The following is a 25335-nucleotide window of genomic DNA, read 5'->3' on the forward strand; positions in this document are numbered from 1 at the left end:
CTAACTGATCACCTGCAGAGGAATGGTCTATTTGAAGAGTTTCAGTCAGGTTTTAGAATTCATCATAGTACAGAAACAGCATTAGTGAAGGTTACAAATGATCTTCTTATGGCTTCGGACAGTGGACTTATCTCTGTGCTTGTTCTGTTGGACCTCAGTGCTGCTTTTGATACTGTTGACCATAAAATTTTATTACAGAGATTAGAGCATGTCATAGGTATTAAAGGCATTGCGCTGCGGTGGTTTGAATCATATTTGTCTAATAGATTACAATTTGTTCATGTAAATGGGGAATCTTCTTCACAGACTAAAGTTAATTATGGAGTTCCACAAGGTTCTGTGCTAGGACCAATTTTATTCACTTTATACATGCTTCCCTTGGGCAGTATTATTAGACGGTATTGCTTAAATTTTCATTGTTACGCAGATGATACCCAGCTTTATCTATCCATGAAGCCAGAGGATACGCACCAATTAGCTAAACTGCAGGATTGTCTTACAGACATAAAGACATGGATGACCTCTAATTTCCTGCTTTTAAACTCAGATAAAACTGAAGTTATTGTACTTGGCCCCACAAATCTTAGAAGCATGGTGTCTAACCAGATCGTTACTCTGGATGGCATTTCCCTGATCTCTAGTAATACTGTGAGAAATCTTGGAGTTATTTTTGATCAGGATATGTCATTCAAAGCGCATATTAAACAAATATGTAGGACTGCCTTTTTGCATTTACGCAATATCTCTAAAATCAGAAAGGTCTTGTCTCAGAGTGATGCTGAAAAACTAATTCATGCATTTGTTTCCTCTAGGCTGGACTATTGTAATTCATTATTATCAGGTTGTCCTAAAAGTTCCCTAAAAAGCCTTCAGTTGGTTCAGAATGCTGCAGCTAGAGTACTGACGGGGACTAGCAGGAGAGAGCATATCTCACCCGTGTTGGCCTCCCTTCATTGGCTTCCTGTTAATGCTAGAATAGAATTTAAAATTCTTCTTCTTACTTATAAGGTTTTGAATAATCAGGTCCCATCTTATCTTAGGGACCTCATAGTACCATATTACCCCATTAGAGCGCTTCGCTCTCAGACTGCGGGCTTACTTGTAGTTCCTAGGGTTTGTAAGAGTAGAATGGGAGGCAGAGCCTTCAGCTTTCAGGCTCCTCTCCTGTGGAACCAGCTCCCAATTCAGATCAGGGAGACAGATACCCTCTCTACTTTTAAGATTAGGCTTAAAACTTTCCTTTTCGCTAAGGCTTATAGTTAGGGCTGGATCGGGTGACCCTGGACCATCCCTTGGTTATGTTGCTTTAGACGTAGACTGTGTTTCATAATTATTGTATGGCCTTGCCTTGCAATGTGGAGCGCCTTGGGGCAACTGTTTGTTGTGATTTGGCGCTATACAAGAAAAAAGTTGATTGAGTTGATTGATGTATAACTGAGTATCTTCTGAATAGCAGTGAAAGGTAGTCCCAAAATGCCGCAATATGTGCCCAAGGGGTGCTATGTAAAGGGAGAAAAGCAGGGGGCCTAAGACAGACCCCTGTGGAACCCCAAATTTCATGTCACTAAGGTTAGAGGTAGTGTTACTGTACAAAACACAGTGAGAACGACTGGTCAAGTATGACGTCAGCCATGCAAGGGCACTCCCAGTAATCCCAAAATGATTTTCCAGCCTATCAAGTAGAATATGATGATCCACTGTATCAAATGCAGCACTGAGATCTAACAGCAACAGAACCGTAGTTGTGTCCAAATCCATTGTAAGCAGAAGATCATTCACCACTTTAGTGAGAGCGTGTCTGTGGAATGATATTTTCTAAAAGCAGACTGCAGTGGCTCAAAGAGATTATTCTCAGTAAGATAGTCTACGAGCTGCCGTGACACCACTTTTTCCAGAATTTTAGAGAAAAATGATAGATTTGATATCGGCCGATAGTTTATCAATAGAGGCAGTTTTTTTTTTCCAGCTGAGACTCCTGGCAAAAGTCAAACCCTTTCTAAGCCAAAAGGACCTTGAAAAGGCTATGCATGCTTTTATCAGCTCCCGGATTGACTATTGCAATGCACTTTATGTTGGTATCACTCAAGGCTCTCTAAACCGACTCCAACTGGCCCAGAATGATGCTGCTCGCCTGTTGACCAATACCAGGAAGCACAGCCACATCACTCCTGTACTTTACTCCCTGCACTGGCTTCCAGTCCGTTTTAGAGTTGATTTTAAACTGTTAATGTTTGTTTTTAAAGCTGTAAATGGCATTGCACCTTCTTATTTATGTGACCTGTTAAAAACACACAACCCTGTCAGAGCACTTCGGTCTGCTGACCAAAACTTTCTTGAGGTTCCCAGGTCCAGGTCCAAACAATGGGGTGACCGTTCTTTTGCAGTAGCAGGTCCTAAGTTGTGGAATGCATTACCTCCTGAACTGAGGTTCATTAATAGCTTGCCTCTGTTTAAAGCTAAGTTGAAAACATACTTGTTCAGGGCAGCTTTTTGCACATAATTGCTTTGACACTTTTTTGTCTATTTTTATTCTATTTTGGATGCTCTTATTGTGTTTTATTGTGTTTTTCGTACTTTTCTTTTTATTTTATCTCTAGCTGGTGCTATTGGAAAGCACTTTGGTTCAGTGAAAACTGTTGTAAAGTGCTATAGAAATAAAATTTGAATTTGATTGAATACACTAGGGTCAATATTAGGTTTCTTAAGTAATGGTTTAATCACTGCAGATTTGAAACATTTAGGAACAGATCCAGAAGTTAAAGAAAGATTAATCATTTCCAGCACAGTCGGCCCAACAGTGGGCCACAGGTCCTTAAACCGTTTTGTTAGTATAGGATCAAATAAACAGGTTGTGCTTTTTGTTGACATTACAAGTTTTGTTAGCATGCCTAGTGAGATACTGTCAAATTCTGTAAATCTAGGTAATACCTCAGTAGTCACGCTCACATCAATAACAGGGTGTAGCAGCTGGATTAAGGCATGCCGGGATATGTTTTTAAGGAAGACTTGCTGCACTATAACCCACTATGAGGCCATAATTTCAACAACAATAGGCAGACATTGAAGTCACACCAAGGTTACCCTCACACACTGTGACATAAAAGCAATGGAAGCTGGTATTACCACTCCACGCCTATTTTACTGTTTTAACGGTTCAGTGTGATGGAAAAACAAAGCAGACGAGTCGACGTGGCTGCTGATTCACTGCCATTGTGCAGTGAGTGAATCACCCTTCACACACCAGACTTTACTGACGCAAATGTGACAGAAGTGAAGTTCCTCCAACTCCACCGAAGGCCCGGCAGAATCTGAATCCGCTGTATCAATACAGTGTCACATCAGCGTGAATCTGGAAGACATGCTTCAGGGTCTCATCACTCTGTAAGCCATCAGGGGCAGGTCTAGCTCCAAAATTCTACGATCTATAGCCTTTTTCCTGCCATATGTCTGCCAGGGAGCTAAATATTTACTCTTGTCACCCTTTTTAATGCACAAGTTTTATTTTAAACATGGGAAATCTAATTCTGTAAGCAGCAGCATTCATCAATAAAACTACTTGTGCAAGATTTTTTTCCATATTTTATTGCACCTTTGTGTAACAGGAAAAGGACATCCCAGGACCCCTTTCCGGAGAGTGACACAGGATAGTGAATAAAAAGTTCTTTATTCTCAGTTGAAAAACAGGCATGGGTCAAAAAGCACAAAATAATCAATTGGGGCGAAGGAGTCAAATCACTACACTAGGAAAAGTCTACTGAACAGGTACTGTAGGTGGTCAGACCAAGCATCACAGACACCAGGATCTGAGGGATCAGGCCAAGAGAGACAGCAAATGCCAGCAACAGTAAAGCAAGAAAACTGGAGAGGCGGTAAAGGTCAACACAGAAAAAATGGACTGCATTTATATAGCGCTTTTCCATCTGCATCAGATGCTCAAAGCGCTTTACAACTACTGCCTTACATTCACCCCGATGTGAGGGTGCTGCCATGCAAGGTACTTGCTACATACCGGGAGCAACTAGGGGATTAAGGACCTTGCCCAAGGGCCCTTAGTGATTTTCCGGTCAGGCTGGGATTTGAACCAAGCATCCTCTGGTCTCAAGCGTACCACTTTAACCACTAGAAGCACGAGACAATCTGGCAAGGAGGAGGTGAAGAGTCACCACATTCCTAAAATGAAGGAATGCGCTGATGAACTAAACAACACAAAAAAAACCTGGATGACACCTGAGGTGCATGATGGCAGAATTCTTTACTTGTGAGGAAAACCTAGTTCACAAAATCTCTCCAAGCGAACAACACTGGAGGTCAGCGAATCATCGTCAGAATCTGCAATCAAGAGAAACCTTCAGAAACATAAATCCAGTGCCTGTAGGACAACATGCAAACCCGCTGGTAATACTCAAGAACAGGAATGCCAGATTGGCCCTGAGACAGACTGATGTCCTGTCCAGGACGTACCTTGCCTCACGCCCTGTGACTGCTGGGATAGGATCCAGCCGCCCCCGTCAGCGGGTGAAGATGAGTGAGAGTGAGTGAGGAATGCCAGATGAGACTTTGCCAGAAAACATCTAAAAAAATAAAATACATCCTGCTCACTTCTGAGGCAAGATCCCTTGAATAGTTCAAACCAAAAGCAACTTGTACTAAAATGACTGGAAGAGTGTGGAGAAGAAATGGGATGTGATCCAAATTATACTACATCAGTCAAACATGGTGGAGACAGTAGTATGGCATGGACATGTAAGCTTGCCAGTGGATCCACTGGAGTCCCTCAGGGCTGCATTTTATCCCCTTTGTTGTTTGTTTTTTATACTAATCTCTGTAAAAGCCAACATGATAATCATCACATCATAAAATATCCAGATGATTCAGTCATCCTGTCCCTTTTGCACGGTGATGACTCCACAGACCATAGTTTGGTCTTGCTGGACTTTTTAGAGTGGTGCCATTCATCTTTTCTACATATAAATGTGGATAAAACCAAAGAAATGCACACTGATTTCAGGAAAACACCACCTGTTCTGAATCATATGTCCATTGATGGGAAGCCCATAGATATTGTTGAGAATTATAAGTATCTGGGCACCCAAATTGACAATAAATTATCTTTTGAAATGCAGGTTAATGCAGTGTGCAGTAAGGCTCATCAGAGAATGTACTTTCTGCGAAAACTTAGGAATTATAATGTAGATGGTGTCTGCGTTAACCTTTTCCTTCCTGTGTTGGCTTAACCTATTGAACCTTAAGAATCGCAATCGTCTTTGTAATATTGTCAAGGAATGTGGTAAAATTATGGGAACTCAGTGCACGGACATTATGGACCTTTTTAAAACAAGGGTTGTGTCAAAAGCCAGGAAAATTATGGCCAATTCGCCACACCCTCTGCACCCACAATTTAAGTTTCTGCCCTCGGGCAGACGCCTGGTAATGCCCAGATGCAGAACCAACAGACTAAAAAACTCTTTTATTCCCACAGCCATTGCTCTCTTAAATAACACCTAAGGACTCACTGTTGCACTTAAGTCTATACTGACTCGCACCTTATTTCTGGGCTCTTGTTTTATATATTTATTCTGCTGTGTTTTTATGTTTTTTATGAATTTGTATGATGTGGTTTTATGAATGTAATGTAATTTTTACTGCTGACTGCACCTGAATTGCCCCCATGGGGACTAAATAAATGATCAAATCAAAGAACTGGGACAGGTCAGGTCTAGGAATGTGCTCTGATGCCACAACACCACAGAGCCGCCCTTGGTCCTGGACAGTGACCATGCAGGCAGACAACTGGTCCATCGTTACTTCTCAAAAATAGCCATCAATCTCCTCAGCCAGGTGAAAGGTGGGTGTCTCCAGTTGCTTGGATCCTGCAAGGGTCATGGCCATAAAAGCACTCCATGAAACCAGAATTTTGGAACTGACGTTTGTTCTGTATCATTGTTTGTTGATGTAGGTGCTGATGAGAATGAATTCTGAAGTGTTGAGGTCTACGCTGTCTGCTCTGATCCAGTCAAACGCTGCCAAACCAATAGGATGGAGCTTCACAGTGCAAAAAGATAATGACCTAAAACATACTGTAAAAACAACACAAGATCTACTTAAGGCAATGAAATGGAATATTCATCTGACCGCAACCCAATAGAGCAAGGATTTAATTTACTGAAGACATGACTAAAGGTAGGAGGAGGCTCTAATAAAGGCCTGGCAAAACAACTCAAGAGAGGAAACTCAGCAACGGTTGTTGGTCTTGGGTTCCAGACATTGGTGACATTCCCTCACAATGCAACTTTTACTCCCATCTATGTTTCCCAAAGTAAATGCTTATTTCAGCAGCAGCCAAGGGCCATCCAATGAGAACTAGTGCCAAAGACATCTAGTTGTTGCATCACTGGTCAGCATCCAAGTCTCAGTACAGTAAGACAATAAGCACCAGGACTCTAAAGACTTTATCCTTTCTCTTGCCAAAATATTGACATTGCCAAAAACCTCTGTGCCGTGACCTCATGACTAAACCACCTATTATGATGCGCCTCTGGAGTCTACCTCAAAGGCAGAGGACCCAGAGACATGAAAGTCACTGCAGAGATATAACTGAATGTCTCTACAAGTATGACACTTTTATCACAAACACAAACTCTTCTGATGGCTGAGTTCAGGAAGTCACTGAAAGCCTAGAGCTGAATCTTGATCACCAACTGCACATCATAATGGACTTAGCCAGAAGACATTACCCAACACCCCAGTAGAGACTTAGTAACCCTAATTCAGACAAGGTTTTAAGTCTGCGCCCGTCACCTGTTTGGTACACAGATCCATTCACATAAACCCTTGATGCCTTGCCATGTGAGTTGGCCCAAAGCCCTACAGAGCTACTCATCCAGCCTGGGGAAGCTTCTGCGATTTGAAGCGAAACGTCCTCGCGTCAAGCAACCCAGTCCAGTCGAAGATTCAAGCTTCTCTACCCTGGGGACTACAATGCTGTTCACTCCATCCTGAATGCACAATCTTCCCCAAGAGAGGGGAAAGAAAGGTGGAATGTCGCGATTGCAACAGTGATCACCTTCATCACACTCAAAGACAGCACAAGTAGAGTCCCAGATTAAAGGCTGATCTTTGTTTAGGGAGCAACATCACACTCTGCTCTCAATTATTGTGATTTCTGCCTCTGCCAAGGAGATAATGTGTTTGTTTGGTTTATTTGTCACCAGTATTACGCTAAAACTTGTGGAGCCAAAATCTAATTTTGGGAGTGTCTCTTTAAATAAACCAATGACTTCAATAATGGAGGCTACACGTTTGATCCACATCTGTTGATTATTAATTGGCTGGAGTGATACATGCAGATCCACTAAGTTAGACAAGTGGTTATGGGTAGTTTAAAGGCTTAGAGGTCAAATTGCTGGATTATGGGTTTGGGTTAATCCAGTAGAAAGGTCTGTTGCTTTTTTGGAGAGGTCTTTCAGTGCTTTCAATTTCTTTCTCACAACTAAAGTCAAGTCTGAGAGCATGAGCTGGTGTCATGCTTCGTCACATCCACAACACCACGGATCCGCCTTGAGTCCTGGATGGCAACCACCTCGGCAGATAACCAGTGCATCCCCACGTCTCAAAAGTAACCATCTATCTGCCACAGTCGGGTGGCGTGTGGGCGTCCCCTTGGCCTTCTCCAGCCAGTGGGGTCCTACAGGCACCTACACACTGGATCATGCCCAGAGAAATGCTCCACGTGGCCAAAATGCCGAAGCTGATGCACCCTCACATTTCAAGTGGCATCCAAGTAACCACCCATTAGATACAAAGCTGTACCCAAGGATCCTCTGAGAGGTTTCTCACATTAGAAACTAAACAACAAAGGAAAACGTCACTTACATCATCTCTTACTAATCGTCACCTTGTTGATAAGGCTTTACCAGTTAGGGATAATCCCATTTCGAGACAGCAGTTTAAAACAGGCACACAACAGGAAATGGGAATTGTGTCAAACTGAGCGCATAATCCTGGATAAATGTGTCAGTAACCTCACCTTTAGGGAGTCTCCTCCGAGGAACCACAGCGTGGCCAGACAATGGGCCGCCAGTGCAATCTGACCCAAATCTCTTCTGGAGTCATTTTCCTCAAACTGCAAGATGGTTCTTAACATCTCGTCAGCCTGAGTTTGCTCGGCCTTATCTGATGGACGCAGATGTAATATGTCAATAAATAAATATACATTTCAGCTGTGCATTTCATTAACCTGACATTCAGACAGAAGAAGTTTGAAGATGAAATGAAATCTGTATTTTGTGTCAGACACCAGTTTCCCCCAGAAAATGATGCAGAAAACACGGTTACGGTGTAGTGCAGGTGTCGTGGGGCAGCAGAGTCGTGCCAGCGGTGGTCTCCATTCAGCCATAAGCACGTTAGCGTAAATCTGGGCTTTAAAACAGCTCAGCTAAATATAGGACTGTTGACCTTCATTTTGTTTGTTTGTTTTTTCAGCAATACACCAATGAAGCCCTCTACAGATAAGAAGGAGGAGCAATGGAGACTCTGACGACATCACATTTTGAGAGAAGTGTTGAAATAGTACAGAATGAGATATATCAATAAAGAATTTCAAAAAAAAAAAAATCACTAATAATAAATAATAATACATTTAAATCACTAATAATGTTTTTTGAAATCACTCAGGACTTTTCAAATCTGAATTTTTCAAATCATTCAGATTTATGCACCATATGCACAACCATACGATAGTTTTAGACACCCTACATTTACATCCAAATCAAATTTGAAATCTCAAAAATCTCATTTAATTTTATTTCATTGATGTTACCAATTAACTGCCTATTAATTAGCTAATAAATCAAGCCACAAACTTTGTTCAGGAGTAGCCTATCATACACGACATCTGATCAATGTTCAACAATGAAATGTTAGCAAAAACCTGATTTAACACAATTTTCCTTTACATTTTCCTTTACAGGCCACTTTTAAAAAATAACTAGCTATGTGAGTTAAAAACTATCAAACAGCAGGTTAAACGTCATATTAAAGTAATATTTTACTTATCAACACGGTATATATAAAATACTCGTTCAAAAGGTGGCTTTCATTATTTTTCACCTTTTTTATATACAGATTAAATGTACTAAAACAACTTCAGCCAAGTAGTTTATTCTACAGATATTTGGTAGGAAAAGTTATTTTGAGAATATATTATATTACCTGCTAAAAATGGAGTCTGTGACATCATTTCACAATTTGTAACAGTTTAATCACCTTCTTTCAATGGGAAATAGCAAATACAGGCAAGAGAGATTACTTTTTGTACATATTTTTTCTTCAGCACAACAGAAAAATGTACTACAACCTCAGAAAACGAAATGAAGAGCTAATCTGCACCGTGACATTCACTTATTTTGCTTTTAGAAGTTTTTTCTATTTTTTATTTTGAAATGTTCGAGAGCTCAATGTGATCAAGAGATATGTCTGTACACCACCACTACTACTTCCAATTTTTAAAAAATAAATTAATAAATAAAATGTCAGTAAACATTCAATATGTGTCATTACTATGTCATTTGCATAGCTCATGTTTTGCTATAACCATGTAGCAATGTGTGTTTTTGCAGAAAACCGCAGCAGTAAAGCCTTTAATGTCTAAATGCACTGAAAGAAGGTGATACTCTGATGATTGGTTTTCAGGTGGAGAAGAGGTTCCTTCACAAAGTAACGAAACCATCCAGTTACAGATGAATCTAGCCTGATGACCGGCCCGGCTATGATTTGGGCCAGATACTGGCCTCCATCTTGGAGTGAGATTTCCCACTAGAGGTGGGCGGATCGATCCTAATATCGATAATATCAATACCAATGCTGGTACTGATATTGAATGATCCTCTTGTAAAAAGATTGATACTCAAGCTTTTTTTCTCTCCCGCACACACTAACTGCTGCACACGCAGATTCATCAAAGTCTACTCTCTGACTGTAAGAGCAGTGCTGCGCTGTGTCACACAACACGGAGCAGCGCACCCTTGTATTGTGATTTGTCAGCCCTCTACCTCAGGAGATTTTGTTTTAAGTTGTTTTGAGTAATATTTTTTTAAACAAAAATGTTGATTGTGATAATAAAGTATTTTGTTGTCATGTACAACATTTGGCAAAATTCTATCCTAGGACTTTTGGATCCTTTGGATCTATGAAGCTTAAATATGAAAAAGTATCAGTATCAGTATTGATATTGGTAATACTGGGCCTGTATTTACTTGGTATCGGATCAATACCAAAATTTCCGGTATCGCCCACCTCCATTTCCCACTCCCAAATGACCAATAGGAGAGCAGCGCTTGCGCCCTATCAAAGTGAGGCTGACGTCAGTGCCTCGGCCGCCAACCAATCACAGGCTAGGAGACAGAGGCCAGTATCTGGACCAATTCATGGCCAGCTGTCGGGCTAAGACGAACTGTGAATTCAGAGAAAAAGGGAGTGCATCAAGGAATTGTGAAATCAAACATCTGCCTGCAGCGCCACCTCTGGTGTTTCTGTTACAGTCTGAATTGCGGACATGGTTTGTTCTCCTCTCTGACTGTAATGGCTCTCAAGAAGAGGCACATCACATCAACTGTGAGGGAATGCCAACACCGACACTACGGTCGTGTGACGCTCTTCCCTCTGCACAATCCAGCAGGCAGGTGCCTCAGCGCAGAGGAACCACACCACTGGAAAATGTAAAGGGACGCCCACATATCAGCTGGCTGCAGAAGGTAGATGGCTACATTCAGTAGGTGTATAGGGGTCACTGGTGTCCACCAGGACCCAGTGTGGTTCTGTCGAGTGGTTGATGAACACCAGCAAATGTTCCCACACCAGATCTGACTGTAACTGCATCACGTCACTCCCCAAGTTTGTAAGACGCACCCAAGCAGGTTGGAGTTTGGACATCTTCAAGGTGGGTCTTGATGAGTCTGGTCAGACGGGAATGCCAAGTACATGCTACCTATGATTTAAAAAATAATAATAAAAATCTTAGACTACAAATACAAAAATAGATTTTGCCAAAAAGAAGCATGGTGCAACTTCTTCCAGGGTAGTTGTGTGATGTTTACCTTAGAGTACAAAGAAGAAGCAACGAGGAGCTTTTCCTGTTGGACAAACACGTTGGCCATGAAGAAGTAACCTCCACATGTGACGCTGCTGTCCAATCCAAACTCCTCACAGGCGTAGTAGATCTACAGACACAAGCGCAGTTTTTATTGTATTCATACAACCAGAGATATTATAAACATGTCTGAACTCCTGCAGCTGCACCTGTGCACTGTTCACCGTGCAGTGACTACAAATCAGGAGACATATTCAAAGCCCCACTTGAGGAGCACATGAAGAGGTTTTAGATGAGTTTAGATACCCACGTCATTAGCAAAGTGGAGCAGAGCTGCTTCCAGATTTCCCATCGCCATGTTGAGGTGACCCAGACTCCTGTGCAGCTGGTGCTGGAATACTGGACCACATTCCGGGCTCTGTAGTACCACCCACTCCGCCTGAGACAAGAACTCCCCCGCCATTGCCAAATTATCCAAACCTGGAATTTGAAATTACAAATCCAGACAGATTTCATGTGTAAGACGTTATTGAGCAGAGCCAAGGGGTCACCATGGACATTCATCTGACCCATGTTAACTTCAGCTAGAAGCCTGTAGGCCGGAACCAGCTGAACCGTTCTGGGGCCGTGGACGTCTAGGGTGCAGCGCAGACAGAAGTGTGCAGCAGAGAGCGCCTCCTTGTGTCTCCCCTCCGCCAGTTTGCTCTCAGCCACCGACCTGGAAATCTCAATCAGCTCCACCTAAGTCAAAAACCAGTAGGAAGGTCACTGTTTCCTTAAATTACACAAAGCCACTAAAAAACTGCTCTTCTCAGAAGATTACATAACGGCAAAAAGGGCTGAACCCCTCCCACTTCACAAAGGATCCAGTGCCACGTCAGTCGGATCACTTCAAAAACACTGAACTGGGTTTGCATTCAAATCTGCTGCATTTCTGCAATTTTATTATCAGCAATAAGCAAAGAGAGTTTTATTTTCTCCTTTTTCTCATTAAATCCTTATTCAGTATTATATATATATATATATATATATATATATATATATATATATATATATATATATATATATATATATATATATATATATATATATATATATATGTTACAGTATATCGGGTGACACTGAGAGTGAAGCTTGTAGAAATGAACATTCCTCCATCACATTCCTCCAGGATTTTTCAACCAAATATTTTTGCACGGGTTTTTACAAGTCTTCCCATTTGCAGAACAGGACAGTTTTTTCAAGCTTTTCCTTTGAGTTACATAAGTGACAGTGACTGGAAACTAAAGTAGTTCTCCCTAAGGAACGGACCATTTTCTAAAGCTTTTGTAGCTGGAAGTAAAACTCTTATTTAGGTTTATATGACTCATCCTCCGAACTATCAATCAATCAATCAATCAATTTTATTTATATAGCGCCAAATCACAACAAACAGTTGCCCCAAGGTGCTTTATATTGTAAGGCAAGGCTATACAATAATTACGTAAAAACCCCAACGGTCAAAACGACCCCCTATGAGCAAGCACTTGGCGACAGTGGGAAGGAAAAACTCCCTTTTAACAGGAAGAAACCTCCAGCAGAACCAGGCTCAGGGAGGGGCTAGATGTCTACATGGGACTGTACATGAGAGGTGGACAACTGACAGCCCGGGAGCTGCACACGGCCCTCACTGTCCATCAGTCTGGCCCACAGGTAAAGTTCTTGTTCAAAAAAGTGACTGTTTGAATTTGATTTCTTTTATTAGTATGTGACGTCTATCAGTAGAAGGTTCTCGCTCATTCCTGTTGCTGAATATTAAGATGGATTTTACCTCAGTGTGTCACCTACTGTCATATATGTGGTTGCTTCATCTGCTAAAAGAGGAAAATAAATGCACAAGTGTTGATCTCCAAAACCATATGATCCATCAGGATTAGAAACCTTTTACCTTTTTACTTAAATTTAATGTAATGGTAAATATTTTATTACATATGAATTTGTAATTAGCCAATTATTATTCTTGTTCTTCTTATTATTATTATGGTCCTGCTACTGTACTCAGGACAAGTAAAAGACTAAACAGTTTCCACCTCAGCTGCCTGCAGAAGATACCACATATAAGATGGCAGGATCAGATCATCAGTGAGGTGGTGCTGCAGTGAGAAGGCATACCATCGCTTTTCCAAATTCTACAGGAAACAGGTTACATTGGCTGGGTCATGTGAGTAGGATGGACGACACCAGGCTGCCAAAGAGAGTGTTGCACAGTGAGATTTCGACTGGGAGGCGATGCAGAGGAAGGCCAAAGCTGAGATACAAGGATATATGCAAATCTACCCTTCAGGAGTTCTCCATCAGCAAAGTTAGCTGAGAACAGAGAGGTATGGACAGAAGCAGGCAGAGGCCAGCAATAAACACTGGGACAGAGCTGCCAAGGAGAGCAGGACTGCCGATGTGCTGCGTCTTCTGTGGGAAAGCCTGTCGAGCTAACATCAGACACATCAACCATGAGGGTCGCTGCTCAGCCACGACCTTGCAGAGTAGCTGATGAAAACTGCAGGACTATCAGATCACTGCTATAGGCCTGCCTACAAAGATGAAAAGACCCAGAAGGCTTCTGCTGTTTCCTGTCTTACTGTATGGTTGTGAGACTTGAATGCTAATCATTACCAATGACCTAAGGTGATAGCAAGATGTCTTTCATGTTAGGTCTCTTTGGAGGTTCCTTGGGTACCACTGGAATGACTTGTTGTCAAACAAGTGGTTACCTCGGGACACGCAGATGAGTCATACTGTTCACATTGTGAGGGTACGGCGGCTGTGAGATTTTGGCTATGTGGCATGATCCTCTGAGCATGATCCAGCATGTGCAGCAACTGCAAAAGGTCCACATTTCACCTGGCTGGAGCACACGGGGGTCTACCTTGGGGAGTTGGGGACAGACTGATTATCTGCCTGGGTGGCTGCCACCCAGACGAACCATGGCAGGCATGGCACCAGCACATGCACCCAGAACTAACCTGACATTTACTTATATTACGTTGCGGTTACAAGAAAAATCTGTACCCAGTGGAGTTGTGAACTTCTTCTAAACAAAACTGCAGAATTGACAAAAATGAAACTCTGACAGAAAGTCTGCTGTTGGCTTCGTTCCACATTACGTCGTGCTCCTATTCGCACCTGTTTAAGCCGTATTTGAGTGTCATCCAAACAGTCGGTCGGTGACGTGCTGCGAACAGGAACAAGCAGCTCACAGACCCTCTCGTGGATTCCAGACCAGTCAACTTGCTGATGCTCTTGATTGCTGATAAAATCAAAGAAAAAAAAAATCCTATTTATATTTTGCAGTTGCAGTTTGTAATCACATTCACCTCCATCCTTATGTGATTCTTGCTTTCATTCCACAGTATGCACTATATCTTGCGAGTTCACAGAGGACACATTAAATTGTATACCATTACATAACAGGTCTATAATTTTGCTCATCTGGCTCTTCTCTTCTGTGGAAACTGTCTGGAGTTTCCTGGATTTTTTCTTGCTTTCTTTCTTTTGCACCGAGGACATGTGCTCGCTGCAGTTTGTTTGTGTTTGAAGTCTTGAGGAGAATGAGCCGGCGTGGACCGGCCATGTCACATCAACAGCAGCACTGACACTGTTGTGTGGGCCGCCAGAAGAGGAGGTACTGCTGGCCCACCACCAGAGGGCGCCCTGTCTGGAGTGCGGGCTCCAGGCACCAGAGGGCGCAGCCGCCTCACAGGAGCAGCCAGGGTGACAGCTGTCACGCATTACCTGCAACAGCTGTTACCAATCATCTGATCAGCAGGAGTATATCAGCAGGACGACGTCTCCACCTCTTTGCCGAGATATCGTTTCTACCGAGAAGGTAACGTGCTCAGCTGACTGTTTAACAGTGATCTTTGTGACTTTTGTGCATTGCTCTGAGAGTATTTTCCAACGAGAGGTGGAGGTAACTTACCTGCCGTTCGGATTCCTGGGTGCGAACGCGCCCTCCTTTAATTGTCCTTTGTTCCTCGCCAGCAGTACCAGGTCCGACACGCGGAGGCAGTGGCCACCTGGGAGTTCGGGACATGGCGGCTCCAGTATTCCCGGGGTCTGGTGGCGGAGGAAACCGTGTGGTTCCGGTTCTACTTTGGAGAGGCGTCTCCTATCTTCGAGCCTGCCCACACGACACCTGTGTCAATTTGACTTTGTCCATTATTGTAATCTGTTGTTCTTGTTGTGCATTTTCACAACAGTAAAGTGTGTTATTTGACCTATTCCATTGTCCATTCATTTGCGCCCCCTGTTGTGGGTCCGTGTACTTACACTTTCCCAACAGGATATCTCGGCCAACATCATGGATCCCGAGGGGCGTCAACCGGCTGTTGAACGGCCAAGACGTCAACACTCGCCCTTAGAGACTGGGCTAAGGGGGGGTCAAGACATTCAAGTGAGACACACACAAATTGCCACACGACTCTCAGTCACGATCCTGAGCGGGGATTTAACCCTTTAAGCCCGAGCACTGGTGGACACGGGGTCAGAAGGGAATCTGCTAGACAGCGGATGGGCAAAGGAGGTAGGGCTCCCTCTGGTGGCGCTTCCTTCGCCATTGCAGGTGCGGGCACTAGATGGCACCCTCCTCCCTTTACTCACACACAAGACACAACCAGTAACTCTGGTGGTGTCTGGAAACCACCGGGAGGAGATTGAGTTTTTTGTAACTCCTTCTACCTCCCGCGTGATTTTGGGCATCCCATGGATGTTAAAGCACAATCCCCGGATCGATTGGCCGTCTGGGGTGGTGGTTCAGTGGAGCGAAACCTGCCATCGGGTGTGTTTAGGATCCTCGGTTCCTCCCGGTTCCCAGGCTAAGGAGGAGGTCAAAGTCCCTCCCAATCTGACGGCAGTGCCGGTTGAGTACCACGATCTTGCTGACATCTTCAGCAAGGATCTGGCACTCACCCTTCCCCCGCACCGTCCGTACGATTGTGCCATTGATTTGGTTCCAGGCGCTGAGTTCCCGTCCAGCAGGCTGTACAACCTCTCACGACCTGAGCGCGAATCAATGGAGACCTACATCCGGGACTCATTAGCTGCCGGGCTGATCCGGAACTCCACCTCCCCGATGGGGGCAGGTTTCTTTTTTGTGGGCAAGAAAGATGGCGGACTTCGTCCATGTATTGATTACAGGGGGCTGAATGAGATTACGGTTCGCAACCGATACCCGTTGCCATTATTAGATTCCGTGTTCACCCCCCTGCATGGAGCCAAAATCTTTACTAAGCTGGATCTTAGAAATGCGTATCACCTGGTTCGGATCCGGAAGGGAGACGAATGGAAGACGGCATTCAACACCCCATTAGGTCACTTTGAGTACCTGGTCATGCCGTTCGGCCTCACAAACGCCCCCGCGACGTTCCAAGCATTAGTTAATGATGTCTTGCGGGATTTCCTGCACCGATTCGTCTTCGTATATCTAGATGATATACTCATCTTTTCTCCGGATCCTGAGACTCATGTCCGGCATGTACGTCAGGTCCTGCAGCGGTTGTTGGAGAACCGGCTGTTTGTGAAAGGCGAGAAGTGTGAGTTCCACCGCACATCTTTGTCCTTCCTGGGGTTTATCATCTCCCCAAACTCCGTCGCTCCTGATCCGGCCAAGGTTGCGGCGGTGAGAGACTGGCCCCAACCCACTAGCCGTAGGAAGCTGCAACAGTTCCTCGGCTTTGCAAATTTCTACAGGAGGTTCATTAAGGGCTACAGTCAGGTAGTTAGCCCCCTGACAGCCCTGACCTCACCAAAAGTCCCCTTCACCTGGTCGGATCGTTGCGATGCCGCGTTCAAGGAGTTGAAACGGCGCTTCTCGTCTGCACCCGTTCTGGTGCAGCCCGATCCTAGTCGCCAGTTAGTGGTTGAAGTGGATGCCTCGGACTCAGGGATAGGAGCTGTGCTTTCCCAGAGCGGGAAGACCGATAAGGTCCTTCACCCGTGTGCCTATTTTTCCCGCAGGTTGACCCCGGCCGAACGGAACTATGACGTCGGCAATCGAGAACTCCTTGCGGTGAAAGAGGCCCTTGAAGAGTGGAGACACCTGTTGGAGGGAACGTCCGTGCCATTCACGGTTTTCACTGACCACCGGAACCTGGAGTATATCAGGACCGCCAAGCGGCTGAACCCCAGGCAAGCCCGCTGGTCACTGTTCTTCGGCCGTTTTGACTTCCGGATCACCTACCGTCCCGGGACCAAGAACCAGAAATCGGATGCCTTGTCCCGGGTACATGAAGATGAAGTCAAAATGGAGTTGTCGGATCCACCGGAACCCATCATCCCGGAGTCCACTATCGTGGCCACCCTCACCTGGGACGTAGAGCGAACCGTCCGGGAGGCCCTGGCACGAAGCCCGGACCCCGGAACTGGGCCGAAGAGCAGACTCTACGTCCCACCAGAAGCTAGGGCTGCAGTCTTGGACTTCTGTCACGGCTCTAAGCTCTCCTGTCATCCAGGGGTGCGAAGAACCGTGGCAGTTGTCCGGCAGCGCTTCTGGTGGGCGTCCCTAGAGGCCGACGTCCGGGACTATATCCAGGCCTGCACCACCTGCGCCAGGGGCAAGGCTGACCATCGTAGGGCTTCGGGACTGCTCCAGCCGCTGCCCGTGCCCCATCGCCCCTGGTCCCACATCGGCCTGGATTTTGTCACGGGCCTCCCGCCGTCCCAGGGCAACACCACCATCCTCACGATAGTGGACCGATTCTCCAAGGCGGCCCACTTCGTGGCCCTCCCGAAGCTCCCGACGGCCCAGGAGACAGCGGACCTCCTGGTTCACCACGTCGTCCGGCTGCATGGGATCCCAACAGACATCGTCTCCGATCGCGGTCCCCAGTTCTCCTCGCACGTCTGGAGGAGCTTCTGCCGGGAACTGGGGGCCACGGTGAGTCTCTCATCCGGGTATCATCCCCAGACCAACGGGCAAGCAGAACGGGCCAATCAGGAGATGGAGCAGGCCCTGCGTTGCGTGACAGCCGCGCACCCGGCGGCCTGGAGTACCCATCTGGCCTGGATCGAGTATGCCCATAACAGCCAGGTGTCTTCAGCCACTGGCCTCTCCCCTTTTGAGGTGTGTCTGGGGTATCAGCCCCCGTTGTTTCCGGTGGTTGAGGGAGAGGTCGGTGTGCCCTCGGTCCAGGCCCACCTACGGAAGTGCCGTCGGGTGTGGCGTGCCGCCCGTTCTGCCTTGCTGAGGGCCCGGATGAGGACAAAGGCCCATGCAGACCGTCGGCAGACCCCGGCCCCTACGTACCGGCCAGGGCAGGCAGTGTGGTTGTCTACCAAGGACATACCTCTTCAAGTGGACTCCCCTAAGCTGCAGGACCGGTATATCGGTCCGTTCAAAATCATCAAGGTCATCAGTCCAGCCGCAGTGAGGCTTCAGCTTCCGGCCTCACTGCGAATCCATCCCGTTTTCCACGTGTCCCGGATCAAGCCCCATCACACCTCACCCCTCTGTACTCCCGGTCCGGCACCACCTCCTGCCCGGATCATCGATGGCGAGCCGGCTTGGACTGTGCGCCGGCTCTTAGATGTCCGTAGGATGGGCCGGGGCTTCCAGTATTTGGTGGACTGGGAGGGGTACGGACCTGAAGAACGCTCCTGGGTGAAGAGGAGCTTCATCCTGGACCCGGCCCTCCTGGCCGATTTCTACCGCCGCCACCCGGACAAGCCTGGTCGCCAGAAGAGGAGGTACTGCTGGCCCACCACCAGAGGGCGCCCTGTCTGGAGTGCGGGCTCCAGGCACCAGAGGGCGCAGCCGCCTCACAGGAGCAGCCAGGGTGACAGCTGTCACGCATTACCTGCAACAGCTGTTACCAATCATCTGATCGGCAGGAGTATATCAGCAGGACGACGTCTCCACCTCTTTGCCGAGATATCGTTTCTACCGAGAAGGTAACGTGCTCAGCTGACTGTTTAACAGTGATCTTTGTGACTTTTGTGCATTGCTCTGAGAGTATTTTCCAACGAGAGGTGGAGGTAACTTACCTGCCGTTCGGATTCCTGGGTGCGAACGCGCCCTCATTTAATTGTCCTTTGTTCCTCGCCAGCAGTGCCAGGTCCGACACGCGGAGGCAGTGGCCACCTGGGAGTTCGGGACTTGGCGGCTCCAGTATTCCCGGGGTCTGGTGGCGGAGGAAACCGTGTGGTTCCGGTTCTACTTTGGAGAGGCGTCTCCTATCTTCGAGCCTGCCCACACGACACCTGTGTGAATTTGACTTTGTCCATTATTGTAATCTGTTGTTCTTGTTGTGCATTTTCACAACAGTAAAGTGTGTTATCTGACCTATTCCATTGTCCGTTCATTTGCGCCCCCTGTTGTGGGTCCGTGTACTTACACTTTCCCAACAGACACAGCTTCTCCACGTGCACATCAGTGGCTCTTCTCAGGACAAAGGGCCAGAAGGGTCCTGCTGAAGCTCTTTCTTTGCAAACACACATAACCTGAATGCAAACCACTTAACAACCTGTTCAACATGCTGCAGTGTGGCTTTTAAGAGACTTTTTAAAACGTTATTTTAACTGACTTGAGGCATCATTTCACATTCAGACAGATATTATGAATATGATGTATTTTAAATATAAACTAAAGCATTTCCAACACAAACATCACTTCATTCTCATTAATTTGGCAATACAACCCCTGGCAAAAATTATGGAATCATCGGCCTCGGAGGATGTTCATTCAGTTGTTTAATTTTGTAGAAAAAAAGCTAATCACAGACATGACACAAAACTAGTCATTTGAAATGGCAACTTTCTGGCTTTAAGAAACACTATAAGAAATCAGGAAAAAAAAAACGTGTCAGTCAGTAACGGTTACTTTTTTAGACCAAGCAGAGGGAAAAAAATATGGAATCATTCAATTCTGAGGAAAAAATTATGGAATCATGAAAAACAAAGAACGCTCCAACACATCACTAGTATTTTGTTGCACCACCTCTGGCTTTTATAACAGCTTGCAGTCTCTGAGGCATGGACTTAATGAGTGACAAACAGTACTCTTCATCAGTCTGGCTCCAACTTTCTCTGATTGCTGTTGCCAGATCAGCTTTGCAGGTTGGAGCCTTGTCATGGACCATTTTCTTCAACTTCCACCAAAGATTTTCAATTGGATTAAGATCCGGACTATTTGCAGGCCATGACATTGACCCTATGTGTCTTTTTGCAAGGAATGTTTTCACAGTTTTTGCTCTATGGCAAGATGCATTATCATCTTGAAAAATGATTTCATCATCCCCAAACATCCTTTCAATTGATGGGATAAGAAAAGTGTCCAAAATATCAACGTAAACTTGTGCATTTATTGATGATGTAATGACAGCCATCTCCCCAGTGCCTTTACCTGACATGCAGCCCCATATCATCAATGACTGTGGAAATTTACATGTTCTCTTCAGGCAGTCATCTTTATAAATCTCATTGGAACGGCACAAAACAAAAGTTCCAGCATCATCACCTTGCCCAATGCAGATTCGAGATTCATCACTGAATATGACTTTCATCCAGTCATCTACAGTCCACGATTGCTTTTCTTTAGCCCATTGTAACCTTGTTTTTTTCTGTTTAGGTGTTAATGACGGCTTTTGTTTAGCTTTTCTGTATGTAAATCCCATTGCCTTTAGGCGGTTTCTTACAGTTCGGTCACAGACGTTGACTCCAGTTTCCTCCCATTCGTTCCTCATTTGTTTTGTTGTGCATTTTCGATTTTTGAGACATATTGCTTTAAGTTTTCTGTCTTAACGCTTCGATGTCTTCCTTGGTCTACCAGTATGTTTGCCTTTAACAACCTTCCCATGTTGTTTGTATTTTGTCCAGAGTTTAGACACAGCTGACTGTGAACAACCAACATCTTTTGCAACATTGCGTGATGATTTACCCTCTTTTAAGAGTTTGATAATCCTCTCCTTTGTTTCAATTGACATCTCTCGTGTTGGAGCCATGATTCATGTCAGTCCACTTGGTGCAACAGCTCTCCAAGGTGTGATCACTCCTTTTAAGATGCAGACTAACGAGCAGATCTGATCTGATGCAGGTGTTAGTTTGGGGGATGAAAATTTACAGGGTGATTCCATAATTAATTCCTCTGAACTGAGTGATTCCATATTTTTTTCCCTCTGCTTGGTCTAAAAACGTAACCGTTACTGACTGCCACAAATTTTTTTTTCCTGATTTCTTATAGTGTTTCTTAAAGCCAGAAAGTTGCCATTTGAAATTACTTTAGTTTTGTGTCATGTCTGTGATCTGCTTTTTTTCTACAAAATTAAACAACTGAATGAACATCCTCCGAGGCCGGTGATTCCATAATTTTTGCCAGGGGATGTATACATACCCAACAACTCTAAAATCTATATCAATTTATGTTTTCTCCATTGTCTATCTATGGTGCAAGTATGAAGTACCATCACACATTGTTTATGAATTATTGTTTACAAGAAAAAAAAACACTTATGTAATATTCATTAATATGGAAATATATGTACCAAACAAGTCCAAACTCTCATCACATCATCTACTCCCCAGGGAATACATACCCATGGTGCCAGTATCATGTCTTGACTGTGTATTCTTCATGAAAACCACCTCCCAAAATCACTTACTTTTGTTAAAATGGAAACATTCAAAACAATTGTAAAATCCAATCAGGTCAGCTCCAACCAGGGTATACCTGTGGAGTAAGCATGAAGTGTCTACCATGAAATGTGAATGAACTATTTCATTAATCCACAAGAATTTCAATTTATTTCATTTATATAGCACCAAATCCCAACAAAGCTGCCTCAAGGTGCTTCACATAAGTAAGGTTGAACCTTACCAACCCCTAGAGCAAGAGCACAGACGACAGTGGTAAGAAAAAAACTCCCTCTGATGGTTTGACGAAGAAACCTCAAGAAAAATGTATTCATCCTCATTAATATAGAAATGTATGCAGCTTACACTCTAAACTGTAATGGGCTCATCTATGACCAGGGTGTACCTGTGGTGTAAGTATCCAGTGTCTTCCATGTGTTACTAATGAGTTACAGAGGCTCAGAATACATTGAGATCCAGCGTCTTCAGCAGGCTTCAGGTGCGCCCCCCCCATGGACATCTACGCTGCTGCTGTTTGTTATTTTCACATCTTATACATATTAAAGTCTAAAATAAGTGACTGTAAACTTCAGAGGCCAGTTTGAAAAGTTCATTCCTTTAAATCTCAAAGGGAACTATGTCACCACGTGCTCTTGTTCACCCCTACATTGTTCCAGGGAGGAAGTAACCCAACCAGCCACCTTCAGGATTTGCAATCTCTGTGATCCTATCCTATTATACAAAAACTAATTTGAAAAAGTCTGTTGTTGTCCAACGTATTGAAGAGCTACAGGAAACAATTCTCTGACAGTCACATGAACAGACAAAAAACAAACAAACAAACAAACAAACAAAAAAACGCTTTGTGGTAATTTCATTTCCAGCTGTTCCACAGTCACATGAAAGCTTCATGCTGACGTGTTCTGTTGTTTTGCCATTTAAAAATAAATAGTGAACACTGCCCCCTAGCGTCCAAAAGACAGTTCCCACTAATTCACCACAATATCTAATCTGTGCTGCAAACGCTTTGAATATTAGTCAAGAAAAACACCACAATAAAACAGAAAACATTCTATTACATGAATACTTTACCTCACAGAATTTACAGAACATTAAATGTGTTTCTGTGAGGTAACGACACACACACAAAAAAAATCTAAATCAAAAAAATCTATAACAGCAGCATCAAGAATTTGTGATGACTTTTCACTTAAATGGGGAAATGTGCATATGACTATAAATGTGGACCACACACACACACACACACACACGCACGCACGGACACACACACACACACACACACACGCATGGGGAAATGTTGTGTCTCTATTTTCCTAAGAATAAAATAATTAATAAATTGTAAAAATAAAATATTAATGGATGTTACAGTAATGCAATCAGGTTGACGTGTATTATCACTGACCCACACAATAGTTTGGGCGGTTCTAGGAAAACTGCCCTCAGACAACGGTCACCTAGAACAATTGCAAACTAGGAAACTTGCCACCCAGTCAACTGCCCCCTTGGGACAATTAGCCCCCAGGAAAATTGTCTCCTGGACAACTGCTGACACTATAAGTGCACATACAGTGCAACCTAACAACCAGCTCAGAACTAAGAACACCTCAAAAATACCACCATTTTTCAGCAATCCCAAAATTATGTCTATGTTTTCATGCATTTAAAGTTTCAGAAATACAACCACCTTAGAATTCACTTTTAGGATCATTTTTTACAGTCCCAAATTGCATTTGGCCTTACAATTATGACCAGTGATCAGACTGAGGAGGGACCAGCCTTTGTAGCTGCTAAGATCATTTATAGATGCAGAGTTGTAGAGTGTTTTAAGTTTGTCGCTATTATGGTTTCTTCAATTTTGAGGTGGAATAACATAATACCCATAATAATAACTCGCTGATATAGCATCTGGGGCAGCATGGTGGATTAGCACGGTTGCCTCACAAGAAGAAGGTCATGGGATCAATTCCCACCTGTGGCCTTTCTGTGTGGAGTTTTCATGTTCTCCCCGTGTCTGTGTGGGTTCTCTCCGGGTGCTCCGGCTTCCTCCCACCTCCAAAGACACGCAGGTTAGGTGGATTGGACACTTCAAATTGTCCGTAGTTGTGCGTACGGATGTGAATGTGTTTGTTTGTCCATATGCAGCCCTGTGACAGACTGGCGTCCTGTCCCGGGTGAACCCCACCTCACACCCTGTGACTGCTGGGATAAGCTCCAGCCCCCTGTGACCCTTAATTGGAGTAAGTGATTGAAGATGAGTGAGTGAGTGATATAGCATCTTGGCAATTGTCTGGGGGCAGTTGTCCCAAGGGGGCAGTTGACTGGGTGGCAATTATCACTGCTGGCAATTGCATTAGGTGGGAGTTGCCCAAGGGGCAGCTGTCAGGGGCAAATGTCTGTTATCCAGTTATCCAGGGGGGAACTGACCTGACACCATTTTGGATGTAGGTGTGGAGGCGTGTCCTTGGGTCTCCATGACAACAACAAGTGCATTGTATTGTAGCAAGAGTTTTGTGTCTCTAATTTATGGCCTGTATTTATCTCTAGATAATAATAATAATAATAATAATAATAATAATAATGTATTTGCAGCTCAGTGCCTACTTTTTCTTTTGTTGTAAAATTTAATTGCCCTCAGCTGTACTTTTTGTTTTTTTGTTAAAAAAAAAAAAAAAAAGTTTCATAACTGCGTGCTGCTGATGTGTTTTACTTCATTTTGTGTTTTAAATTCCTAATGATGACTGATCTTTAAAAAAAAAAAATCGCAGCCTATATTAATTCCCATGTTAGTACCCTGTATTTGTGTTCGTGTTGAGAATCTGTGAGATTTGATTTCTTTCTTTATTTTCACTGACACACAGAACAAAGCTCACCAGTAAAAAGTCACCCGACAGTTGACGCACTGCAGCTTCGCTCTTCTTTGACAAAGTTCACACAACTTTTTGGTTCCTTTGGGCAAAGCGAGAGGAAAAATCTCCGACGTCGTCTGCCGATCTTCAGGTTTTTCTTCCATCGTTAAAAACACTTTTCTCCGCAAAGTGAAACGCAGTACTTCACGCTGAGAGGCAGAAGCTCAGATTTCGGTTTCGTCTCAAACGCCTCATAAAGCGCTTCCGTCCTTATTGTCGTTATATATTACATTTTAAGAACTAAGCCGTGTTTAAATGTAACACAAGAATCCAAACACTTAAGAAAATAAAAGCCTGAAACGCAAAAAATCTGCATAAATGAATTGATCTGCGACGGTTACCCTTTCCGCCGTCACCATGGCAACAATCCTTCATGGCAACGACGCCATGTTTGGGGGCGGAGTTACAGACAGAGTAAATCATGACAACAAATAATCAAATGATGTAAAAGATTCACAGGGATTTGTTTTCTGTCATCCTCACTACAGACAGCAGATATTTATAGAATAGCTTGTTTACTAGGTTTTCATACAAAAAAGTTTAAAGGGGTATTATTATTATTATTATTATTAGTAGTAGTAGTAGTAGTAGTAGTAGTAGTAGTACATGTAAATTGACCTTAAGGACAATGGACACAACTGTAAGTTGGTTTTTGGATGTCAAACGAATCTTATCTTCAACAAAAGTTAACTTAAATGATTAAAAAGTCAAGATCTTGCTGCA

General features: G+C 44.1%; 1 protein-coding gene across 1 annotated transcript in view; it reads right to left on the reverse strand.

Annotated features, from left to right (window-relative positions):
- zmynd12 (zinc finger, MYND-type containing 12) overlaps positions 1–24763 on the reverse strand; it is a 31383-nt gene extending 6620 nt beyond the window's left edge. Inside the window, exons 1-7 of the mRNA XM_034173206.1 lie at positions 24577–24763; positions 14246–14369; positions 11656–11827; positions 11397–11566; positions 11094–11216; positions 10906–10984; positions 8027–8172 (exon numbers count right to left, since the gene is read on the reverse strand). Coding sequence (XP_034029097.1) covers positions 8027–8172; positions 10906–10984; positions 11094–11216; positions 11397–11566; positions 11656–11827; positions 14246–14369; positions 24577–24716 — 954 coding nt within the window. The 5' untranslated portion in view covers positions 24717–24763. The remainder of the gene's footprint in view (positions 1–8026; positions 8173–10905; positions 10985–11093; positions 11217–11396; positions 11567–11655; positions 11828–14245; positions 14370–24576) is intronic.
- Between the last annotated feature and the right edge of the window lie 572 nt (positions 24764–25335).

The sequence above is a fragment of the Thalassophryne amazonica genome, chromosome 6 (genome assembly GCF_902500255.1).
Source record: "Thalassophryne amazonica chromosome 6, fThaAma1.1, whole genome shotgun sequence".
Classification (NCBI taxonomy): domain Eukaryota; kingdom Metazoa; phylum Chordata; class Actinopteri; order Batrachoidiformes; family Batrachoididae; genus Thalassophryne; species Thalassophryne amazonica.